Here is a 27469-nt window from a genome sequence, read left to right as displayed (position 1 = left end):
TAAAATAAGTCATATTTTTGGTTCATTTAATAGTTCAAACAAATGTACATTATTGCAAACAGTTGATAAAACATTGTCCTTTTTAGATTTTACAAAAATCTAATACTCTGCTTGCATGTCAGCAAACTGGGGTAGATCCTGCTGAAATCCTATGTATTGAATGAATAGAGAATCCTTTTGAATCGGGAAAAAAATCGTTTTTGAATTGAGAATCGCGTTGAATTGAAAAAAAATCGATTTTGAATCGAATCGTGACCCCAAGAATCGATATTGAATCGAATCGTGGGACACCCAAAGATTCACAGCCCTAATATATATATATATATATATATATATATATATATATATATATATATATATATATATATATATATATATATATATATATAAGAAATACTTTAATTTCAGTGAATTATAGCTATAAATATACTCCTCCCCCCTTAACCCCGCCCCACCCCCAATCTCCCGAATTCGGAGGTCTCAAGGTTGGCAAGTATGGTTCAAACCCAAGTCATACCAAAGACTATAAAAATGGGACCCATTACCTCCCTGCTTGGCACTCAGCATCAAGGGTTGGAATTGGGGGTTAAATCACCAAAAATGATTCCCGGGTGCGGCCACCGCTGCTGCTCACTGCTCCCCTCACCTCCCAGGGGGTGATCAAGGGTGATGGGTCAAATGCAGAGGATAATCTCACCACACCTAGTGTGTGCGTGACAATCATTGGTACTTTAACTTTAAACAAGAGGCATATTTTTCCATAAGAGAGACAATATCGCATTCACACCCTAGAGGGAGACACAGCTCAACTTAAATGTTTCACAACCGCTGAAGGGCTCTTTCAGTAATACAGGTGGCAAAAAAAAAGCATTAACATGAATCACAGTCCGACATCTTTCCATAGCTAGCACTTTGATAACGTTACAGTCGGACAGTTCGAACGCGTACAGGTCAGGTATAACCACTTACCCGACTTTAACTATCTAACTGGAGTTGTGTGACCTTATAAGAACATTTGCCTCTTCAAATAGACGACGCGGTTAAAGTTTGTTTGCTAATTTAAAACTGTCCGAGCCGCCATCGCGCCTTCGTGTGCCGCCTTCAAGTGATGCTCGTAACGCCCATAAATGTAAACTACCTTCTTTTGTTCATAATTCCTGCTCTTTTTTAAACCATCTTTAATTCTTAGTAGTTGCCAGGGGAAACGTGTAAGGTTTAATTAAGGATGCCCGAGAAGATGAATATGCCGCCGACGTCCGGTTTCGCGTGGGGAATCGCCACATTTCCGAGGGTACTGGAAGTTGAAGCTCCGCTGCCAGTGCGCATGCTCCCGGCACTTGGATGCCAAGCGGCGAACTTGCCTGCCCGTCGCCCACAACAGCCTGCATCCTCTTCATCAGCACCAGTGTGATGAAGACAGTCCTGCTCTGACATTCTGGACCAGCCTGCATACAGGTAGGGAGAGTCTTTTTTTTTTTTTCAACACATTTTGTGGGCACATTTTATCCGGCACAGTGCCATCTGGTGTGCTTTAAAAAAATTGAAAATAAAAAACACAAAATAAGAGTGTTTAAAATGTGATAAAAAGTAGGAAATTTGACCTCAGATCTGTTAATATTGAAGAGTGTGTTCAAGTGTGGGTGTAGCAGAAGCTGGTGTATTATAATACCACTAGTAATACTGTATATTTTAGTTTCATTAATACTGTATCTTTTAGTTTCGCCCACTGGCAGTAAATGGGCTACCTGTTGTGTGACGTGCAGGAAAAGCTCTGTAATTTATTGTTGCGCTTCAGGAGTATTTCTGATCGGCATGTTTTGTAGGGTACAATATACGTCCTTTATTACTCTATTTGGGGCGGTACGAGAGAGAAACGGCGCTCTTCGTGGCAGGAGAGGTTGTCGTGACTCTGACCTGGATGCAGCCCTTTTACCTGAATACCAAGAGGGCCACTGCGGACCGGAATCGTCTTCCAGGGAAAAGCTCCATCGTATATATACGAAAAAAAGGCAGCGGTAGAGGAGTTGAGATGTGTTGCATGTGGAAAACAGACCTTAAAAGCCTACTGAAATTAAATGTTCTTATTTAAACGGGGATAGCAGATCCATTCTATGTGTCATACTTGATCATTTCGCGATATTGCCATATTTTTGCTGAAAGGATTTAGTAGAGAACATCGACGATAAAGTTCGCAACTTTTGGTCGCTGATAAAAAAAAAGCCTTGCCTGTACCAGAAGTAGCGTGACGTCACAGGTTGAAAGGCTCCTCACATTTCCTCATTGTTTACACCAGCAGCGAGAGCGATTCGGACCGAGAAAGCGACATTTACCCCATTAATTTGAGCCAGGATGAAAGATTCGTGGATGAGGAACGTGAGAGTGACGGACTAGATTGCAGTGCAGGACGCATCTTTTTTCGCTCTGACCGTAACTTAGGTACAAGCTGGCTCATTGGATTCCACACTCTCTCCTTTTTCTATTGTGGATCACGGATTTGTATTTTAAACCACCTCGGATACTATATCCTCTTGAAAATGAGAGTCGAGAACGGGAAATGGACATTCACAGTGACTTTTATCTCCACGACAATACATCGGCGAAGCACTTTAGCTACGGAGCTAACGTGATAGCATCGGGCTTAACTGCAGATAGAAACAAAATAAATAAACCCCTGACTGGAAGGATAGACAGAAAATCAACAATACTATTAAACCATGGACATGTAACTACACGGTTAATGCTTTCCAGCCTGGCGAAGCTTAACAATGCTGTTGCTAACGACGGCATTGAAGCTAACTTAGCAACGGGACCTCACAGAGCTATGCTAAAAACATTAGCTATCCACCTACGCCAGCCAGCCCTCATCTGCTCATCAACACCCATGCTCACCTGCGTTCCAGCGATCGACGGAGCGACGAAGGACTTCACCCGATCATCAATGCGGTCGGCGGCTAGCGTCGGATAGCGCGTCTGCTATCCAAGTAAGTCCTCCTTGTTGTGTTGCTGCAGCCAGCCGCTAATACACCGATCCCACCTAAAGCTTTCTTCTTTGCAGTCTTCATTGTTCATTAAACAAATTGCAAAATATTCACCAACACAGATGTCCAGAATACTGTGGAATTTTGCGATGAAAACCGAGCTTTTGTGTCCGAATACTTCAGTTTCAACAATTGACGTCACGCGCATACGGCATCATACATAGACGTTTCAACCGGAAGTTTAGCGGGAAATTTAAAATTGCACTTTATAAGTTAACCCGGCCGTATTGGCATGTGTTGCAATGTTAAGATTTCATCATTGATATATAAACTATCAGACTGCGTGGTCGGTAGTAGTGGGTTTCAGTAGGCCTTTAAGGATACACCTGCGTGAGCAGTGGTTCTTATCTATAGGGCCGGGGGCCCATTGTTGGTCCCCCTACAGGGCCCTGCAAGATTATCTTTCTCAGCTGTGGTAGTAATGACAATATCAAACAAACATAAGAAGTCTGGAGCTAAAGTTAGAGAAGTTTCTTAAGCGCAAGAATTATGACTAAACTGGTGAAACGATATTTCCAATTGTACTCTAATTTTATTGACAGTTTAGTTAAGAAACACATTCATTATTTTATTAATTTAGTTTATATTTGAGTGATTAACGAGTCCCTTCTCATGCAGTATATTTGGTTAGTACCCATTTTTCCTAATCAGGCTGACCTAAGTCTAACCCAGCAGGCACAAGACATTAAAACAACGTTGAGAACTTGTTGAGTTAGGTCCTGACAAACAAACATAACGTTGAAACAACATGCTTTTTGACAAAGTTTAATCAATGTTGGGTTCTGGCGTTGATTTGACCATTGAATTTTTGATAATTTCCCAACCAATATTCTACAACACAAATACAACGTTGAAACAACATGCTTTTTGCGTTTATTCAATGTCAGGTTGTGACGTTGATTTGACCATTGAAATTTAGTAATTTCCCAACCAACAACGTGGATCCAACGTTGTCTCAATTTACAAATACAACTATTTTTCAAAGACAGTTTGAAAGGACATGTATGTAAAATCAACGTTGTATCAATGTCTTGTGTCTGCTGGGAAGGTTTATGTGTTAGATAAATATTAATCCTTGGGATTAGCACTTAGTATCATATCATTTGAAAAGGTTGTAAACTGTAAGTAGGTTAGACATGATTATTGAATACAATTAAAATCAAGAGTAAGATGACTAATTCAGTTTTTATATTTTGAGTGGAAAAGTTGGGTCCCAAGGTCTAAAATGGGGGAAACGCCTACTGACTTTAGAGCTGCAACGTTTAATCGTTTGAATCAGTGATTCTCAAACTGTGGTATGTGTACCACTCCATCTACTGGTAGACCAAATAATTACTTGGCTAAAGTACAGTGTTTTATTTTCCTGTATTCATACACAGTGCTATTGTTCAAACTGTGTGTAATGTTACAGTGGCCGAACATATTAAATATATTTGCTTTATCTGCCTTGCTTTAATCAATACTTAGGCCTACTACACTACTGTATTTTAATGTTGGTCATTATGGTGGTACCTGGAGAGCCAAGTGTTTTTTGAGCTGGCTTTAAATTGATTGATTGAAACTTTTATTAGTAGATTTCACAGTTCAGTACATATTCCGTACAATTGACCACTAAATGGTAACACCTGAATAAGTTTTTCAACTTGTTTATGTCGGGGTCCACGTAAATCAATTCATGGTAAATATATTATAGAAAAGTATTCGATTAAGCCTTTATTGAGTCTAACTAACAGAAATGTATCAAATCTGAACTGCAGTAAGTGTCCAAACTTTAAATACGCGGACATCCCAGCAGGCACAAAACATTGATACAACACTGATTATATGTCCTTTGAAACATCCAATGTTGCAAAATAGTCATATTTGTAAATTGAGACCATGTTGATGTTCAATGTTGCATCCACGTTGTTGGTTGGGAAATGACCAAAATTCAATGGTCAAATCAACGTCACAACCTGACCATGGATAAACGTTGTCAAAAAGCATGTTGTTTCAATGTTGTATTTGTGGTGTAGAATATTGGTTAATAAATGACCACATTTCAATGGTCAAATCAACGTCAGAACCCAACGTTGATTAAATGTTGTCAAAAAGCATGTTGTTTCAACATTGTATTTGTGTTGTAAAACATTGGTTGGGAAATGACCAAAATTCAATGGTCAAATCAACGTCAGAACCCAACATTGATTAAACGTTGTCAAAAAGCCTGTTGTTTCAACATTGTATTTTGTGTTGTCGAATATTGGTTGGAAAATGACCAAAATTTAATGGTCAAATCAACGTCAGAACCCAACATTGATAAAACGTCAGCAAAAAGCCTGTTGTTTCAACGTTGTATTTGTGTTGTAGAATATTGGTTGGGAAATGACCAAAAATCAATGGTCAAATCCACATCAGAACCCAACATGGATTAAACGTCGTGAAAAAGCATGTTGTTTCAACGTTATGTTTGAGTTGCCCAACGTCAGGACCTAATTCAACAAGTTCTCAACGTTGTTTCAATGTCTTGTGCCTGCTGGGATAGTTTTCAGTGGCCATTACAACAGCGCACGTTATCAGGGTGGTGTGTGTGCGCTGTGATCAGAAGAGTTTTTGAATTATTGTTTTATTAATACACACGTGTTAAAATGGCAATTTCAATGTGGATAATGTGCATTTGTTAGAAAATATGAATGAACTTTAAAGCAAGCAGAAAAAAACGATTGTTTATTTCAACTCTTTTCCCGAAAATACGCATTGTGGTTTTAAAGTGTGCTTTATCTGATTACTTGAATAATCAAACAAACTAATCGATTCCTAAAATAATTGATAGCTGTAGCCATACATGACTGCTTTAGATATTTTATAGAAATATTATTAACCTAATGCACACATTATATTTCTATTACAGCAAAAAATCTCACCACAGATCATTTAATTTGATGTATTGTACAGAAAGTGGTGGGGGAAAAACTTCCAAGTATGCTTTCCTTTAACCAAGTGTTCAAAATGGATGAACTTGTGCTTAATTTTAGTGTCAAATATGTTTTAGTCCAAAACTATTAAATGTAACACATTCAGGAGTTTCTCTGAATCGCAATGAATGTGATTCTACTTCCTGTAATTCCTATTCAACATTCTGTGGGGGTGGAGCCAATTCTATTCGAATTTCCAAAATTCTTTTTGCAGAAGCCTGATATGCAACATGTTAATGACAACCAATAACCCGTCCACTTGTGAAATACAAAAATAAAATAACTGTCATCCAAGTGGAGGTATGACTTAAAGGCCTACTGAAACCCACTACTACTGACCACGCAGTCTGATAGTTTATATATCAATGATGAAATCTTGACATTGCAACACATGCCAATACGGCCAGGTTAACTTATAAAGTGCAATTTTAAATTTCCCGCTAAACTTCCGGTTGAAAATGTCTGTGTATGATGACGTATGCGCGTGATGTCAATCGTTGAAACGGGAAGTATGCGGACACATTGAATCCTATATAAAAAACTCTGTTTTCATCTCAAAATTCCACAGTATTCTGGACATCTGTGTTGGTGAATCTTTTGCAATTTGTTTAATGAACAATGAAGACTGCAAAGAAGAAAGTTGTAGGTGGGATCGGTGTATTAGCGGCGGACTACAGCAACACAACCAGGAGGACTTTGAGGATAGCAGACGCGCTAGCCGAACGACCTCACCTTGATTTCCTCCGTCTCCGGGCCGCCGACCGCATCGGTGATCGGGTGAAGTCCTTCGTCGTACCGTCGATCGCTGGAACGCAGGTGAGCACGGGTCGTGATGAGCAGATGAGAGCTGGCGTAGGTGCAGAGCTAATGTTTTTAGCATAGCTCTGTCGAGGTTCCGTAGCTAAGTTAGCTTCAATGGCGTCATTAGCAACAGCATTACTAACCTTCGCCAAGCTGGAAAGCATTAACCGTGTAGTTACATGTCCAGAGTTTGGTAGTATTGTTGATCTTCTGGCTATCCTTCCAGTCAGGGGCTTATTTCTTTTGTTTCTATCTGCATTTAAGCACGATGCTATCACGTTAGCTCCGTAGCTAAAGTGCTTCACCGATGTATTGTCGTGGAGATAAAAGTCACTGTGAATGTCCATTTCGTGTTCTCGACTCTCATTTTCAAGAGGATATAGTATCCGAGGTGGTTTAAAATACAAATCCGTGATCCACAAGAGAAAAAGGAGAGAGTGTGGAATCCAATGAGCCAGCTTGTACCTAAGTTACGGTCAGAGCGAAAAAAGATACGTTCTAGTCCTTCACTTTCACGTTGCTCATCCACGACTCTTTCATCCTCGCTCAAATTAATGGGGTAATCGTCGCTTTCTCGGTCCGAATCTCTCTCGCTGCTGGTGTAAACAATAGGATAATGTGAGCAGTCCTAGTGTCGTCACGCTACTTTCGGTAGGGGCAAGGCTTTTTTTTATCAGAGACCAAAAGTTGCGAACTTTATCGTCGTTGTTCTATACTAAATCCTTTCAGCAAAAATATGGCAATATCGCGAAATGATCAAGTATGACATAGAATGGATCTGCTATCCCCGTTTAAATTTTAAAAAATCATTTCAGTAGGCCTTTAAAGAAGGATGTACTGTATGAATCCCTTTATATTAGAAATAAAGCATGACTGAAGCCTCATGCTAGGCATTGGAATTTTAATTCTGTGACGCTTCACTGGAACCAGATCAGACTGGAATCACATGCGGACTACCACGGGGCTCTGGGTCCATACCTCCGCAGACCTTCTAATTCTGTCCGATGATCCGGCACGAGCGAGCACTCCTTGCCTCCAGAAGGACAATCCCGGCCTCTGATAGGGAATAAAGCTTGTATTGTCTGCCGGGCTGCCGCCTGGGGAAAGACAGAGGCAATCCCAGGTTCCACACAGAGGTCTCACCAACGGCGAGGCTCCCCCCGTCTTGAAGGCAGTAATTGCCGCATAAAGCCACACATGAATTCCCCCCCAAATCAGCTGTGGGCTTTGTGCGCTCAGGCAAAGTGCTCCACTTACACAATCAGAGGCATGAAACCTCATTTTTTGTACCCATGGCAACAGCGGCGGGCCGTCACTGTCTGATTGTATGAAAAGTGCTCTTTCACTCAACTTACGGGCGCACATGGAAGAGAGCCGAGTCCTCCACGCTTTCCAGGTGTCGCCGCCAGAGAGGCGAGCTGAAGGACGTTAGTGACCGCATCTCCATGGTAATGGAGTTGACAAAGCGAGCTGTTGATCGTCGCTCGGCTGTTGCCGAGCATGCAGCCGACACCAAATGGCCAACAGCTGCTGACTGCGCTCACAGAAAAAGGATGTTTGTTTGAGGCCGAAGAGAATCTCCGAAATATCCACTTTGTGCCCCTGTTAGTGCCACTACTAACACAACTAGTCAACTAAAAAATTGAAATAATAAAGCTATTGTGTAGCGAAGAGACAATGGACTATAAGGCTGGCTTCAGGCTGCTGAGGAAGGTTTATTGACACTTCATCATATAGAGTGGAAATAGGAAGAAAGCTTGCTGTTCTGGTCCTAATTCTACTGTTCCAAGTTCTGAGATGAGTTATAGTTATGTTATTGTAGTGTGGGAAGAGTAAGTATTTCATCCCCTGGTGATTTGGTAAACTTAGGCCCTTACAAAGACATTGACAGCAGGCAATTTTAGGGTCGACATACAAATTGTAAAACATCTCAGGACGGATTTTGGTCAAAGACACCTCCGTGTGGTGCTGTGGTTGTTGTTATTGTCGTGTGAATGCCCAAGCATGTAAGATTCTACACTAGTGGTTCTTAACCTGGGTTCGATCGAACCCTAGGGGTTCGGTGAGTCGGGCTCAGGGGTTCGGCGGAGGTCAAGACACACCCGACTCATCGTGTAAAAAAAAACTTCTCCCTATCGGCGTATTACGGATATGGCAACAGCAGAAGTCAGACTGATTTGCAGGTGTGTAATTTGTTGTGAGTTTATGCATTGTGTTGGTTTTGTTGTTTGAACAAGGTGATGTTCATCCACGGTTCATTTTGTGCACCAGTAAAAAAACATGGTAACACTTTAGTATGGGGGACATATTCACCATTAATTAGTTGCTTATTAACATGCATATTAGTAACATATTGGCTCTTAACTAGTCATTATTAAGTACTTATTAATGCCTTATTCGGCTTGGCCTTATTATAACCCTAACCCTCTAACCCTAACCAAATAACTCTAAATTAAGTCTTTGTTACTTAGAATATGTTCCCCTAGTGTCCAAAAAACTCTAAATTAAGTCTTTGTTACTTAGAATATGTTCCCCTAGTGTCCAAAAAACTCTAAATTAAGTCTTTGTTACTTAGAATATGTTCCACATACTAAAGTGTTACCAAAAACATATAACTTTGTCTTGAATTTGAAAAAAAAAAACATTTTATTTTTCACTAAAGAAGGGTTCGGGGAATGCGCATATGAAACTGGTGGGGTTCGGTGCCTCCAACAAGATTAAGAACCACTGTTCTACACCAAAAAAATCATCTATTTATTATTATCTCGCCGCAAAAGTTTGCCGCGCTCCACCGCCCACAGTTTTCATCCAATCGGAACTGTTGGAAGTATCAAAACGGAACTGTTGGAAGTATCAAAAATATCCCGGATTACCCAGAATTCCCGGTTTTCCGGGATATTTTGCCCATTGAAAATGAATGGGCCAATTTTCAAACAAGCACAACTCCCACATTTCTCTCCCGATTAGAACCGTTCCACCATTCGCATACTCCACTCACCTTGGACAATCAAACTACCATTTTACAAGTTCAAAACATTTTTCCAAAGCCCTATTTTCACCTCTTCCCGGAAAGCTTTCACAGTCCACATTTTTCAACCGTTTTTTGACGATTCCACCTTCAAAACATTCCTCTTAGTTGGGACAACACATGCTCCTATTTTTATTTTCGTAAAAATGACCAGTCTTCCCGAAATTGCAGGAACTCCGAAATACCCATTGTCAATTCAAACTGTTACTACGTCAATATTTTTCAACCGATTCCAAAAATTCCCGCACCAACCCATTCATATCATCTAGGACAATTGTGTTAGTATGAATATTTTCAAAAAATTCCGGTTTTCCAGACATTCACAAATTTCCAGGAAATTCCCATTCTAATGAATGGACATCATAGTTCTACAATGCCCTAAATTCGCAAAATGTTGCGCCATTTTAAAACCGGATTTTGACCTTTCAACCATCTACCCACACTATTCCTCCGATATAGCAAACACAAAACATGTTTTTCCTTTCTCCAAATTCCCGGTTTTCTCAGGATTTCCCAGAATTTTCTCCCCATTGACAATAAATAGGCATTATACAGTCTACTGCATATCCCACATTTCTCATCCTATTTGAACCATTCGAACATGCACACACTCCACTCACCCATGACATTCAAGCCAGCATGTTTCCCGGTTTGGAAAAATCCCTGATTACCTGGAATTACCAGGAATATGCCCGCCTTGAAAATGAATGGGCAATGTACAAACCTCTCCATATCCCACATTTCTCAACCAATTTGAACAGTCCCAACATCCATACACTCCACTCACCCTGGACATTCAAGCATTTCAGTTCTACCCAGGCGTATAGGCGGTTTGGCGGCTTGCACACATAGGGCATTCACACGCAATTCCTAGCGGAATTGCAAATTCTAGTTGTTGTTGTTGAGCAATTTAAGCCTCTGAACAGGACTCACAAAGATTGTCTGCTTGAAGTTCACTTCGCAAATTGTAGCAGTTCATAAGACCTGTGGGAGTGCAGGTCAACCCCTGACACAGAGAGCACCAAGGCTCAGCGGTTGCATCCGACGTCGGGGAAAGGTTGCGGCCATCACACGCAGAAGAATGGCGGTTGCACATGCGCGAAGCAACGTTGTTATTCTCACTCCATTTGTGAAGCCGCCGACCTTGCTTGCCGCAGATTTACCACAGATGCAGAGGCAAGATGACCAGAAGCTGCTGGTTCCTGAGGGTTGACGTCTCCTGGGTTTTCACCAGAGCCCTGTTAGTAACCAGACCTGTCTGTCATGGGTAACCCTACCAGGAACCAAAGTTCCAGATGTTATAGCTCTGACACTACCACATTGCCAGCGTCCCCACCACGATGAGGAAGGGTTGGATTGTAGTTGGACTCCTAAGCATATCTCTGCAAACAAACACCTCCATTTTGCTGCCATGTGACCACATCACATTCTCCTTCTCAGTCTAATCCACTGCAAAGCGTGTTATCAACGCTTTTCTTGATGTCTGTGGTCCCAACTCTCACAATCATCCTTACAGTTCCAGACCAGGTGAAATCTGGCATGGATCTTCAGAGCGAGGCTTAATGATGGTTATCTTTTATTTTGCCATTTATCAGTTATTGCCAATTGTGTTCTCTTCCCCACTAAGCTTCTAGTGGATGTCCATTCCAGCCTTGTGCAGGTCTACAGTTTTTTTGACAGCTCTTTGGTCTTGCCCATGATGGTGTAGAGGTTTGAAAGGAAGATAGTATTTGGCAACAACATACTTACATACTGTTTATTATAATAACAACATGACAGCAGTCATTTTCATGAGATTATTTTTTAATATAAGTGATTTGGTCCACTTACAATGAAATTGTTGTTTTTCATGAGCTGTGTACAGGTCCTACTTTTGAAAGAATGTGTACCCCTTTCAGAGGTCACATTTAGTTCCCCTTAAAACATTCACATGGTGCACAATGAGATGTAAGCATGGGATAAAGTGTACATTCCTGTAACTTTCTGTCTGTAAAGTATATATCTTTATTAGCATTTAGGTAATCTAGTGTCAGCATTTCATGATTAATATCCATAAATTAACATTCTTAATAAATGATGGTAGAATAAGCACACGTCTGATTAGGGAGTCATATTGTAACAACCTGGCATTTACACTTTGTGTGGTGTTGGAGTTGTCCGACTTTTTGTGTGGCCATAAACGCATCAGTGGCTAAGAGCCATAAGTGCGTGTTGGTGCAGATGAGAGAGAGAGAGGCTGCTGTTGTTATGACAAATGACAAATAGTTAGTTTTGGCCTGGTTTGTACGACAGAAAATTACCCGTTTTTCTCGATAGTCGTTTTTTTTGCTGATGTTTTTTGGTGCAGTTACGGCCGGATAAAAAAAGTTTTGCTCAATAAAGTAATCGATGGAATTCCTGTCCTCTTTAAAGCGTCTCTACAGACGTTACAATAATTGAACAGTGTTGACGAACATTATTTTACCTGGTAGTGTCACCTGTCACTCACAGAGTTGCAATACAGAACAAATAGTTATGTGTTTATTTTTGTTCAGAGTTCAGATTGGATTATTTTGTGTGCGGCAAAAGGAAATGAGGAAACGTTGGGCAAGTGTAATTTGTACACATGATAGATTGAGGTTGGGGGAAATTTGTTAAAAGGAACAGGACTTCTTTGTGTGTTTCGAGGAAACAAGTGAGTTTGTAGTCAGTATGCTTGCTGGTTGGTAGGGGAGCTAATACTTATTTGTCTCAGTCAAATACAAGTGAACGTATAAACGTTGTTGATTGTTATTTCATCTTTGTAAGGGCCTGGGATTACAAAATCAGCAAACAATCAAATAATCCGCTTTACTTTGTGCTTACCTCATTCCATGGAGTGGACTTTGGGACTTTTGTGCTTCTTTTATGCTGTTTCCTCAAGTACTTGTGCTGTTAGAACAAAATGAGACTTAAAAGTAGGTGATTTTGTTTTGTGCAGGATGACCGAGGTGATGAACTCCCTGGAGTCGGGCTCGGACGACTTTGGCGGTGCAGCGGGAGGCGACCAGAATACCGTATCCTTCCAGAATAGGACTATTTGGATACCATCTTGTTTTTTTGTTGTACAGTACTGAGCTTGGGTCACACTGCAGGTCAATTCCGATTTGTTTTGCCCATAAGCGACCTGTATTGGATTTTTCCATTCTAGCGTGAACAGTGCGATTCCGAATTTTCATATCCGACCTAGGCCTCTTTCGTATGTGGATAAAAATCCGATACATATGTTTGCATTCGTCTGACCAGAATACCATCAAAAAGATTAACGTCATAATTATTTGCCAAAATAGACGGTTACAAAATAAATGGTTGACAAATGAGCAGAAAACAGGTGAAAATAATGTTTGAGGAACTGACATCAATGTTCCAGCACTCCCATGGCTACGACGACTTGCTCACAGACACGCTCTTCAAGCAGACATCAAAGAAGAATATCCTGCAAGAGCCGAAATATTTGTCCTCTTCCTTCTTAATCTTCTCCACACAAAAACTTTGTTCAAAATATTTCTGCTTTGATTGCACAAAATCGTTGAAATGTCGATGCAGAGATGGCAGGCATGATGGAGGAAAACATGACTTTAATGTCCAAAGGAAATGTAGGAAAACAGGAACCAGGAAACAGGCAAGAGGATACAATGGAGAACTGGAGACAGCAAAAAGCTAACAATTCCCAAGCCCTGTCTGGAGGGCGAGGCAGGTATAAATAGTAGCCGGACAGGTGAGGGAAACGAGCGCTCAGGGCGACGTGCAGGAAATGTAACCAAAATAAGAGCGCTGACAGGAAATAAACACAAACACAGAGGAAAAACCCAAACATAACCAAGCTGTCAGTGACAAGCCTGACTGATTAAAATCGAAGCTATGTTTATTTCCGTAAACACTGCAGTGCTTGCGACGTCATGACGGTCAGTTTGCGTCCACATTGGAAATCACTTTTTTTTTTATGTGAACGACTTCATAAAAAGATCGGATCCGACAAAGAAATACGAATCGGACAGCCGACCCTGAACTTTGAACGTAGCCTTATTAATTGATCGGAATTTGTTTGTAACTACAAAACAGGGACCACCTTTACTATGGAGGTTAATTTGTCACTTTATTACGAAAGTTTTTTTTTACGACAAATTTACACAACTGAATTTTTTGCGTTTGAATTTTTTTTAACTGGATTTTCTTATTGATACATTTATGTTCTCTGATATATATATATATATATATATATATATATATATATATATATATATATATATATATATATATATATATATATATATATATATATATATATATATATATATATATATATATAGTTTTTGTATTTATTTTTTTGTATTTTAAATTTACACTGAATTTTTATAACACAATTTTTTGCGTTTGAATTTCTTTAACTGGATGTTTTTATTGATACATTTATGTTCATTGAAATATATATATATATATATATATATATATATATATATATATATATATATATATATATATATATATATATATATATATATATTAGGGCTGCAACAACTAATCGATTAAATCGATTAAAATCGATTAAATCGATTAAAATCGATTACCAAAATAGTTGGCGATTAATTTAGTCATCGATTCGTTGGAACTATGCTATGCGCCTGCGCAGAGGCTTTTTGTTTTTGTTTTTGTTATTTTGTTGTTGTTGTTGTTGTTGTTGTTTTTATAAACCTTTATTTACAAACTGCAACATTTACAAACAGCTGAGAAACAATAATCAAAATAAGCACAAAAACAGTACAAAACAGCGCCAGGGCGGCGCTGAGGCTACGTCTAATGAGGTGGCGTAAGCTAGCCAATGATGTGTCATGTGCAGCTCACGTGACGACGGCGTCTCCTTTGCTGGAAAAATTCGAAAAATGGCGCAGGAAAACACGACCGATAGTTTAGCGGAGAAACATCTTGAGGTTATTGCTTCAATGGAGAAAAGTGTACGACCTAAGTCGTCAAAAGTGTGGGAACATTTCACTTTAAAGACTTCAAAGAAGAGCGTTTCCTGCAAAATGGCACGGAAGTACAACATTGCTTCAGAAGCACCTGAAGAGGAAAAATGTTGGAGCCATTGATGAAGGGAGGAACTCACAGTACGTAACTTTTTAAGTCCATAGTGGCAACAAGCATTCATGAGTTCAGCTTTTTTGTGAGTAACGTTAAAGTTATGCCTTTGTTGCAACTCGGGGCTGATAATGTGTCTTCGGCACATTTGACTCCGTTTTGAGAGAGAAAACGCACGGTTACCAATTTCGAAATAAACGTAACGGACAGAAATATCTCAGGTTGGTTTCATAATGGATCAATGTAGCCGGGTTGATAAAGCTATATAAATCTATTTAGATTTGAGTGACGCTTTAGTATAACTAAACGTTATGAAGGTGCTGGAATATTTCATGCTATTATTCAGAGGCAGCCTAAAATGAATCCTTTATTATTCACAACAGAAACGTGTACAATATCTGATTCAGTTCTGATGAGTTACATTTCTGTGTTATTATTGGTGTATGCTGCACCCCCAATGTCCACAACATGGTGCCAGTATGCTGGGTTTTTTTCAATAAAATACTGGAAAGGATAGAAATGTAGTTTGTCTCTTTTATCCGATTATTAATCGATTCATCGAAGTAATAATCGACCGATTAATCGATTATCAAATGAATCATTAGTTGCAGCCCTAATATATATATATATATATATATATATATATATATATATATATATATATTTATAGTTTTTGTATTTATTTTTTTGTATTTTAAATTTACACTGAATTTTTATAACAGAATTTTTTGCGTTTCAATTTCTTTAACTGGATTTTTTTATTGATACATTTATGTTCATTAAAATATATATATATATATATATATATATATATATATATATATATATATATATATATATATATATATATATATATATATATATATATATATATATATATATATATATATATATATATATATTACACTGAATTTTTAAACACTGAATTTATATAAACTGAATTTGTTTACACTGAATTTTTATAGACCGTTTTTTTTTTTTACACTGAGTTTTTATACCCTGAATTTTTTTGAACAGTTTTTTTTCCACAGAATTTTGAATTTTGAAACACACAAATTTTGCCAACCTTTTTTTTTTCAATGAAATTGTCAGTTTAATTTCATTCAAAATAAAATCCAGATCATAAAATTCAAAAAGCAAAAAATGCAGTTACTTAAATTCAGTGTTAAAAAAAAAACCTTTCTTAATAAAGACACAAACTAACCTCCAAAGAACAATAATAATTTGTCACTTATACCACAAAGCTGAGATGCAGGCTTTTTTTAGTTTAGCATAATCTCGACCCATGATGAATATCAAGGTGGCCCCTCACACCCTTGAAATATTTCATACGCGGCCCTCTGCACTTTAGATGGTTTTCAGCAAGCTTTTGTTGGCGCAGGTTGCATCCAGCGGTGAGTCACGGGAGCGATGAGTAAAACGTAGGCTGGTTGTTAAAAAATATTGTCTTCTTCCAACAGAGAGGATCACTTTTCATCATATTTGACGTTAGCTCCAAACAACTGAATGGCTCAGTCGAGCAAACGCGTGAGTGAATGAGCGTGAGTCGGTTAGCCGCCTTGCTAATCTGGTTTTTACCGCATCGTCGTTCCCTCACACGCGCCGTGTCACATGTTCTCCCCCCTGACGTGAGCTTGCAGATATTCCCAGGGCCCCACGAAAGGCATCCAAAGTTGTCCAAGAGGCTTCCCTCCATCGTGGTGGAGCCCACGGACGGAGCGGAAGTGGAGAGCGGCGAGCTGCGATGGCCGCCGGAACCCAGCTCGCCAGACGCGCCGACCGCACCGGCAGGTGAGGAGCAGCACATGGTGACCTAGTTTGTCACCCCCCGATACGCTACCGATATCGGAGCCTTGAGTATTGGCTGATCTGATAGCGATTGATATTGATGCGATACAGCACCAGCACAAAGGTTTGATGAAGTGAAATGACAATGGTATGTTCAGTTAGGAAAACACTCACCTATTTGTTATTAACCGTCTGGAATGGACTTGTGGTGTGGTGATTTTCTTGTGCAGACCTTTGAGACACTCGTGATTTAGGGCTATATAAGTAAACATTGATTGATTGATTGATTTTGGTGAAACCTCATAGCCACAATAATTAATGAAGTGAAAAAAGAACAAAGTCACGGTCCGTTTTTTACCATCTGTGGGTGTGCGCGTGTGCAGGACATGAAAAATGAAAGCCAATCAAAGTTTTACAAGGTTTCACTTCCAATTGGGACAAATATACAACATTTATCTGTTAAAGGCCTACTGAAACCCACTACTACCGACCACGCAGTCTGATAGTTTATATATCAATGATGAAATCTTAACATTGCAACACATGCCAATACGGCCGGGTTAACTTATAAAGTGCAATTTTAAATTTCCCGCGAAACTTCCGGTTGAAAACGTCTATGTATGATGACGTTTGCCTGTGACGTCGATGGTTGAAACGGAAGTATTCGGACACCATTGTATCCAATACAAAAAGCTCTGTTTTCATCTCAAAATTCCACAGTATTCTGGACATCTGTGTTGGTGAATCTTTTGCAATTTGTTTAATGAACAATGGAGACTGCAAAGAAGAAAGTTGTAGGTGGGATCGGTGTATTAGCGGCTGGCTACAGCAACACAACCAGGAGGACTTTGACTTGGATAGCAGACGCGCTATCCGACTCTAGCCGCCGACCGCATTGATGATCGGGTGAAGTCACACAGGTGAGCGCGGGTTTTGATGAGCAGATGAGGGCTGGCTGGCATAGTTGGATAGCTAATGTTTTTATCATAGCTCTGACGAGGTCCCGTTGCTAAGTTAGCTTCAATGGCGTCGTTAGCAACAGCATTGTTAAGCTTCGACAGGCTGGAAAGCATTAACCGTGTAGTTACATGTCCATGGTTTAATAGTATTGTTGATTTTCTGTCAATCCTTCCAGTCAGGGGTTTATTTCTTTTGTTTCTATCTGCAGTTAAGCCCGATGCTATCACGTTCGCTTCGTAGCTAAAGTCACTGTGAATGTCCATTTCGCGTTCTCGACTCTCATTTTCAAGAGGATATAGTATCCGAGGTGGTTTAAAATACAAATCCGTGATCCACAATAGCAAAAGGAGAAAGTGTGGAATCCAATGAGCCATCTTGTACCTAAGTTACGGTCAGAGCGAAAAAAGATACGTCCTGCACTGCACTCTAGTCCTTAACTCTCACGTTCCTCATCCACAAATCTTTCATCCTCGCTCAAATTAATGGGGTAATCGTCGCTTTCTCGCTCTGAATCGCTCTCGCTGCTGGTGTAAACAATGGGGAAATGTGAGGAGCCTTTCAACCTGCGACGTCACGCTACTTCCGCTTTTTTTATCAGCGACCAAAAGTTGCGAACTTTATCGTCGATGTTCTCTTCTAAATCCTTTCAGCAAAAATATGGCAATATCGCGAAATGATCAAGTATGACACATAGAATGGATCTGCTATCCCCGTTTAAATAAAAAAAATTCATTTCAGTAGGCCTTAAAATCTTTTTCTCTTAAACATAAGCTAGCAGGTAGCGTTCTTGATGTATTTTTTGGTTTGTAAAATGTAACTTGTTGCAAACGTCCCCCTTTACGCTCACGACGCAGTAAGTCGAATGATGCGGACACGTTTGTTACTGGATACTTTCTGATACACTTCTGCCTTGGAGACTGTATTTTTAAGTAATATGCATCTATGATTATTTGATACTAATACAAATGTTTTCGACTGCAATATTGTTCCATTAATGACACGTGTTACTTACAGTATGTCTAGCTTGTGTGCTATCGTGTGCTTAGCTGTGGCGTAGATCAGTGGTACCCAACCACCGGGCCGCACAAGAAATGTAAAAAAAAAAAAATTTTTTTTTTTTTTTTAATTAAATCAACATAAAAAACACAATATATACATAATATATCAATATAGATCAATACAGTCTGCAGGGATACAGTCCGTAAGCACACATGATTGTATTTCTTTATGACAAAAAAACAATAAAACAAAAACCCAAAAAATACCATTTATGGCGCCCCTTAAAAGGTGGGGAAAAGGTGAGCGCTGGGGGGGGGGGGGGGTCGATCTCAGAATGGGCTCTTGTGGAGTGGGGAGGTGAGGGGGGTCCAGACTGAGGCCAAGAAAAAATGGCAATAGCCATAAACATGTTTCACAGAGTCCATCAAGACTTGCAACAGAGGAATGTGGGGGTAGGATAGACGGAAATATCAATGCAACAATGTACAGAGACATCCTGGATGAAAACCAACGCTTCCCATCCAACTTGTCGGAGCTTGAGAGGGGCTGCGAAACGGCCCAAAGATAGGTGTGCCAAGCTTGTGGCATCGTATTGCTGCCAAAGGTGCATCAACAAAGTACTGAGCAAAGGCTGTGAATACTTACGTTTTTTTTTTAGTTTTTCATTTTTGATAAATGTGCAAAATTTTAAAAAAAAAACCTTTTCACATTGTCGTTACGGGGTATTGTGTGTAGAATTTTGTTGATAAAAATGAATTTATTCCATTTTGGAATAAGGCTGTAACATAATGTGGAAAAAGTGAATACTGTGTGAATACCTTCCGGATGCACTGTATTTACTGTATAACTTTGGGTTCAACGCAAGCTAGTTATTTGCCAATAATTAGCATAAATACTTGGCTCGAGGAAGGAATCTAATTGTCCATAAAATTATTAAAAAATGTTTTGCTGTTTTTTGCTTTGTCATCCCGAAATCAAACTTTCTTCCTGTTTACATAGTTGTGACCAATCAGAGAAGAGTACACTGTTACATAGTTTGTACGGGGGTTTTTTTGCCAGGTGAAAATAAGTTTGCCATCAACTGATTCAGACCAGAGAAGACGTGACAGCACTTAAATAAAGAGCGCAAACTAACGAGGGCGTCTTCATGCTCTTGCAGTTGATGTCCAGGTCCAAGCCGGTGTCGGCGGGGGGATGTCCGGGGCGGAGATGCCGGCCTCCAACTGAACAACCGCTGACGGTATAAAAGAAAAACTCCACGGTAGCTGTGACTCGGTCCCCACGCGGACCAGGGAGCTCCAATAGAAGAGCACTTATTATTAGTGTGTGTGGATAGAGAGCTTTGTGGCGCCAACAGGAGGCCAGAGTAGAAATAGCAGGCGAGCTGACCTGACAGTGATGTCTGCACCTTGAAATAAAATGTGTTTTGTTTGTAAACCTGATCTGGACCATATGTGTCGGTGTGACCAAAAATACAAAATGGGGTTTTTGCTCGCTGCCACATTCAGTTAACTTGCCACCGCTACACATTTAAAATCAGCTTTGAATAATGACAAATAAGGAAGGAACGTCACACAAATGTTTGTATAACAACAAAACTTTCGGACCAAAACACATTGAATATATCACCCGTCTATAAAGTTCGATTAACCCAGGATCGCAGTTCAAATGACCCAGCATTTGGGTTAAATATGTAACGCCTTTATTTGGTTCAATTAACCCAGCATTGCAGTTAAAATGACCCAGCATTTGGGTTGAATATCTAACACGTTTATTTGGTTCAATTAACCCAGCATTGCAGTTAAAATGACCCAGTATTTGTGTTGAATATATCATCCGTTTACTAAGTTCGATTAACCCAGCATTGCAGTTAAAATGACCCAGCATTTGGGTTGAATATTTAACGCCTTTATTTGGTTCAATTAACCCAGCATTGCAGTTAAAATGACCCAGCATTTGGGTTGAATATATCACCCGTTTATTAAGTTAAATTAACCCAGCATTGCAGTTAAAATGACCCAGCATTTGGGTTGAATATATCACCGTTTATTAAGTTAAATTAACCCAGCATTGCAGTTAAATTAACCCAGCATTGCAGTTAAAATGACCCAGCATTTGCGTTGAATATATAACACCTTTATTTGGTTCAATTAACCCAGCATTGCAGTTAAAATGACCCAGCATTTGGGTTGAATATATAACGCCTTTATTTGGTTCAATTAACCCAGCATTGCTGTTAAAATGACCCAGCATTTGGGTTGAAGATATCACCCGTTTTTTAAGTTTGATTAACTCAACATTGCAATTTAAATGACCCAACATTTGGGTTGAATATATCACCGTTTATTTGGTTCAATTACCCAGCATTGCTGTTAAAATGACCCAGCATCTGGGTTGAAGATATCACCCGTTTTTTAAGTTTGATTAACTCAACATTGCAATTTAAATGACCCAACATTTGGGTTGAATATATCACCCGTTTATTAAGTTCGATTAACCCAGTATTGCAGCTCAAATGACCCAGTATTTGGGTTGAATATAGAACGCCTTTATTTGGTTCAATTAACCCAGCATCGCAGTTAAAATGACCCAGCATTTGGGTTGACTATATAACGCTTTATTTGGTTCAATTAACCCAGCATTGCAGTTAAAATGACCCAGCATTTGGGTTGAATATATAACGCCTTTATTTGGTTCAATTAACCCAGCATTGCAGTTAAAATGACCCAGCATTTGGGTTGAATATATAACGCCTTTATTTGGTTCATTTAACCCAGCATTGCAGTTAAAATGACCCAGCATTTGGGTTGAATATATAATGCATTTATTTGGTTCAATTAACCCAGCATTGCAGTTCAAATGACCCAGCATTTGGGTTGAAGATATCACCCGTTTTTTAAGTTTGATTAACTCAACATTGCAATTTAAATGACCCAACATTTGGGTTGAATATATCACCCGTTTATTTGGTTCAATTAACCCAGCATTGCAGTTAAAATGACCCAGCGTTTGAGTTGAATATATCACCCGTTTATTAAGTTCGATTAACCCAGCATTGCAGCTCAAATGACCCAGTATTTGGGTTGAATATAGAACGCCTTTATTTGGTTCAATTAACCCAGCATCGCAGTTAAAATGACCCAGCATTTGGGTTGACTATATAACGCCTTTATTTGGTTCAATTAACCCAGCATCACAGTTAAAATGACCCAGCATTTGGGTTGACTATATAACACCTTTATTTGGTTCAATTAACCCAGCATTGCAGTTAATATGACCCAGCATTTGGGTTGAATATATCACGCCTTTATTTGGTTTAATTAACCCAGCATTGCAGTTAAAATGACCCAGCATTTGGGTTGAATATATAACGCCTTTATTTGGTTCAATTAACCCAGCATTGCAGTTAAAATGACCCAGCATTTGGGTTGACTAGATAACGCCTTTATTTGGTTCAATTAACCCAGCATTGCAGTTAAAATGACCCAGCATTTGGGTTGAAGATATAACGCCTTTATTTGGTTCAATTAACCCAGCATTGCAGTTAAAATGACCCAGCATTTGGGTTGACTAGATAACGCCTTTATTGGTTTAATTAACCCAGCATTGCAGTTAAAATGACCCAGCATTTGGGTTGAATATATAACGCCTTTATTTGGTTCAATTAACCCAGCATTGCTGTTAAAATGACCCAGCATTTGGGTTGAAGATATCACCCGTTTTTTTAAGTTTGATTAACTCAACATTGCAATTTAAATGACCCAACATTTGGGTTGAATATATCACCCGTTTATTTGGTTCAATTAACCCAGCATTGCAGTTAAAATGACCCAGCGTTTGAGTTGAATATATCACCCGTTTATTAAGTTCGATTAACCCAGTATTGCAGCTCAAATGACCCAGTATTTGGGTTGAATATAGAACGCCTTTATTTGGTTCAATTAACCCAGCATCGCAGTTAAAATGACCCAGCATTTGGGTTGACTATATAACGCCTTTATTTGGTTCAATTAACCCAGCATTGCAGTTAAAATGACCCAGCATTTGGGTTGAATATATAACGGCTTTATTTGGTTCAATTAACCAGCATTGCAGTTAAAATGACCCAGCATTTGGGTTGAATATATAACGCCTTTATTTGGTTCATTTAACCCAGCATTGCAGTTAAAATGACCCAGCATTTGGGTTGAATATATAATGCCTTTATTTGGTTCAATTAACCCAGCATTGCAGTTCAAATGACCCAGCATTTGGGTTGAAGATATCACCCGTTTTTTAAGTTTGATTAACTCAACATTGCAATTTAAATGACCCAACATTTGGGTTGAATATATCACCCGTTTATTTGGTTCAATTAACCCAGCATTGCAGTTAAAATGACCCAGCGTTTGAGTTGAATATATCACCCGTTTATTAAGTTCGATTAACCCAGCATTGCAGCTCAAATGACCCAGTATTTGGGTTGAATATAGAACGCCTTTATTTGGTTCAATTAACCCAGCATCGCAGTTAAAATGACCAGCATTTGGGTTGACTATATAACGCCCTTTATTTGGTTCAATTAACCCAGCATCGCAGTTAAAATGACCAGTATTTGGGTTGAATATAGAACGCCTTTATTTGGTTCAATTAACCCAGCATCGCAGTTAAAATGACCCAGCATTTGGGTTGACTATATAACGCCTTTATTTGGTTCAATTAACCCAGCATTGCAGTTAAAATGACCCAGCATTTGGGTTGAATATATAACGCCTTTATTTGGTTCAATTAACCCAGCATTGCAGTTAAAATGACCCAGCATTTGGGTTGAATATATAACGCCTTTATTTGGTTCATTTAACCCAGCATTGCAGTTAAAATGACCCAGCATTTGGGTTGAATATATAATGCCTTTATTTGGTTCAATTAACCCAGCATTGCAGTTCAAATGACCCAGCATTTGGGTTGAAGATATCACCCGTTTTTTAAGTTTGATTAACTCAACATTGCAATTTAAATGACCCAACATTTGGGTTGAATATATCACCCGTTTATTTGGTTCAATTAACCCAGCATTGCAGTTAAAATGACCAGCGTTTGAGTTGAATATATCACCCGTTTATTAAGTTCGATTAACCCAGCATTGCAGCTCAAATGACCCAGTATTTGGGTTGAATATAGAACGCCTTTATTTGGTTCAATTAACCCAGCATCGCAGTTAAAATGACCCAGCATTTGGGTTGACTATATAACGCCTTTATTTGGTTCAATTAACCCAGCATCGCAGTTAAAATGACCCAGCATTTGGGTTGACTATATAACGCCTTTATTTGGTTCAATTAACCCAGCATTGCAGTTAATATGACCCAGCATTTGGGTTGAATATATCACGCCTTTATTTGGTTTAATTAACCCAGCATTGCAGTTAAAATGACCCAGCATTTGGGTTGAATATATAACGCCTTTATTTGGTTCAATTAACCCAGCATTGCAGTTAAAATGACCCAGCATTTGGGTTGACTAGATAACGCCTTTATTTGGTTCAATTAACCCAGCATTGCAGTTAAAATGACCCAGCATTTGGGTTGAAGATATAACGCCTTTATTTGGTTCAATTAACCCAGCATTGCAGTTAAAATGACCCAGCATTTGGGTTGACTAGATAACGCCTTTATTTGGTTTAATTAACCCAGCATTGCAGTTAAAATGACCCAGCATTTGGGTTGAATATATAACGCCTTTATTTGGTTCAATTAACCCAGCATTGCAGTTAAAATGACCCAGTATTTGGGTTAAATATATCACACGTTTATTAAGTTCAATTAACCCAGCATTGCAGTTAAAATGACCCAGCATTTGGGTTGAATTTATAACCCATCTATCCATCCATCCATCCATCCTCTTCCGCTTATCCGAGGTCGGGTCGCGGGGGCAGCAGCCTAAGCAGGGAAGCAGAGACTCCCCTCTCCCCAGCCACTTTGTCCAGCTCCTCCCGGGGGACTTTTACTGTAAAAAAAAACTATAGTAGCGCTTTTCCATTTACAGTAAAATGCTGTAAAATTTACCATAGATATTTCTGTAAAAGTGTGGCGACTGAGCTGCCAGTGTTTTGCTGTGTCTGTAAAAACTATATAACAATGAAATACATAGGTAATTGTATTATAATATGAGGAGCTGAATCCTTATACATTCATATTCATAAATTATTCACTGTAAAATGTGGCCCTCTGAGAGCAGCTACAGCTGCGATACGGCCCTCAACCAAGACCAGTTTGATACCTCTGCCCTCGGGTTCTGAACACTCGCTAAACATGAGAGTGAGAGGCCAAGTTGGCAAGACCTCCTGCCACGTCTTCTTACTCTCTGACAGACCAGGCGCCTCATTTGCCTTTGCATAGACGTGAACATTCCCACGCAAAGTATGGTATTCATCAACTGCTACGTGGAAACCTGTGTCAATTCAAGCACTTCAATATAAACGCTGAGGAAAGTGGGCCACATCGTCTCGGATTGCTGCGTGATTCAGGACTTCCGCAGGGAGCCCCCAGAGCAGACCAGGCTTCCAAATCCCTAATGCCGCTGCCATTCAAATAAGAGAAGGATCAAGCAGAGATTTGAGGTAAGTCTGCCTGTTAGCTGTCTTATTGCAACATTTCAGACTGGAAGGGTGCGTGGGAAACTCTTATAATTCAACTTTTTTTTTATACACATTCTAAGTTTTAGTCCCACTAAAGGATTTAGAACATTTTCTTTGCACATGCACACAGGTGTAAATCTAAATCACTCATAACATTGTCCTATGATTATTCATACCACAATCTTCATAGACTAAGTATGGTGAATCTGGTCTGCAAAAGACAGTTTAAAAACTACATTTGGAATATTTTACTTCTTCCTGTAGGAAACATGAATCATTAGGACATTTGGACTACAAAAAAGATGGTGGAAAGCTTAAAAAAAACTACAAGTTGCAATGCTGACGTCTGCCTGTAGGAGTCATAAACCATGACATTTGGTCCACAAAAAACATGAAAATAAACCATTTATTTGGTAGAATTAACCCAGCATTGCAGTTAAAATGACCCAGCATTTGGGTTGAATATATAACCCATTTATTTGGTTCAAATAACCCAGCATTGCAGTTAAAATGACCCAACAATTGGGTTGAATATATCACCCGTTCATGTGTTTCAATTACCCAGCATTGCAATTAAAATGACCCAGCGTTTGAGTTGAATGTATAACCCATTTATGTGGTAGAATTAACCCAGCGTTGCAGTTAAAATTACCCAACATTTGGGTTGAATGTATAACATTTGCTTCAATTAACCCAGCATGGCAGTTAAAATGACCCAACATTGGGTTGAATATATCACCTGTTTATTTGGTTCAATTAACCCAGCATTGCAGTTAAAATGACCCAGCGTTTGAGTTGAATGTATAACCCATTTATGTGGTAGAATTAACCCAGCGTTGCAGTTAAAATTACCCAACATTTGGGTTGAATGTATAACCTTTGCTTCAATTAACCCAGCATGGCAGTTAAAATGACCCAACATTGGGTTGAATATATCACCTGTTTATTTGGTTCAATTAACCCAGCATTGCAGTTAAAATGACCCAGCATTTGGGTTGAATATATCACCCGTTTATTAGGTTAAATTAACCCAGCATTGCAGTTCAAATGACCCAGCATTTGGGTTGAATATATATTACGCATTTATGTGGTTCAATTAACCCAGCATTGCAGTTCAAATGACCCAGCATTTGGGTTGAATATATAAACCATGTATTTGGTTCAAATAACCCAGCATTGCAGTTAAAATGACCCAACATTTGGGTTGAATGTATAACATTTGCTTCAATTAACCCAGCATGGCAATTAAAATGACCCAGCATTTGGGTTGAATATATCACCCGTTTATTTGGTTCAATTAACCCAGCATTGCAGTTAAAATGACCCAGCATTTGGGTAAATTCAATTAACCCAGCATTGCAGTTCAAATGACCCAGCATTTGGGTTGAATATATAACCCATTTATTTGGTTCAAATAACCCGGCATTGCAGTTAAAATGACCCAACAATTGGGTTGAATATATCACCCGTTCATGTGGTTCAATTACCCAGCATTGCAATTAAAATGACCCAACAATTGGGTTGAATATATCACCCGTTTATTTGGTTCAATTAACCCAGCATTGCAGTTAAAATGACCCAGCATTTGGGTTGAATGTATAACCCATTTATGTGGTAGAATTAACCCAGCGTTGCAGTTAAAATGACCCAACATTTGGGTTGAATGTATAACATTTGCTTCAATTAACCCAGCATGGCAGTTAAAATGACCCAACATTGGGTTGAATATATCACCCGTTTATTTGGTTCAATTAACCCAACATTGCAGTTAAAATGACCCAGCATTTGGGTTGAATATATCACCCGTCTATTTGGTTCAATTAACTCAGCATTGCAGTTAAAATGACCCAGCATTTGGGTTGAATATATCACCCGTTTATTAAGTTAAATTAACCCAGCATTGCAGTTCAAATGACCCAGCATTTGGGTTGAATATATATTACGCATTTATGTGGTTCAATTAACCCAGCATTGCAGTTCAAATGACCCAGCATTTGGGTTGAATATATAACCCATGTATTTGGTTCAAATAACCCAGCATTGCAGTTAAAATGACCCAGCATTTGGGTTGAATATATAACCCATGTATTTGGTTCAAATAACCCAGCATTGCAGTTAAAATGACCCAACATTTGGGTTGAATGTATAACATTTGCTTCAATTAACCCAGCATGGCAATTAAAATGACCCA

The 27469-nt window shown here is 39.1% G+C and overlaps 1 protein-coding gene across 1 annotated transcript; it reads left to right on the top strand.

Annotated features, from left to right (window-relative positions):
• Window positions 1–1320: 1320 nt before the first annotated feature.
• On the top strand, window positions 1321–20099 carry LOC133640574 (protein LBH-like). Its single transcript, XM_062034065.1, has 4 exons — window positions 1321–1455; window positions 12781–12856; window positions 16556–16706; window positions 19822–20099. The coding sequence occupies exons 2-4, from the start codon at window positions 12782–12784 to the stop codon at window positions 19887–19889; spliced, it is 294 nt and encodes a 97-aa protein (XP_061890049.1). The 5' UTR covers window positions 1321–1455; window position 12781; the 3' UTR covers window positions 19890–20099.
• Window positions 20100–27469: the final 7370 nt, after the last annotated feature.

Source organism: Entelurus aequoreus, linkage group LG23 (genome assembly GCF_033978785.1).
Source record: "Entelurus aequoreus isolate RoL-2023_Sb linkage group LG23, RoL_Eaeq_v1.1, whole genome shotgun sequence".
NCBI lineage: Eukaryota > Metazoa > Chordata > Actinopteri > Syngnathiformes > Syngnathidae > Entelurus > Entelurus aequoreus.
The sequence above is the reverse complement of the archived record's forward strand: the minus strand, read 5'-3'. Positions and strand labels throughout refer to the sequence as shown.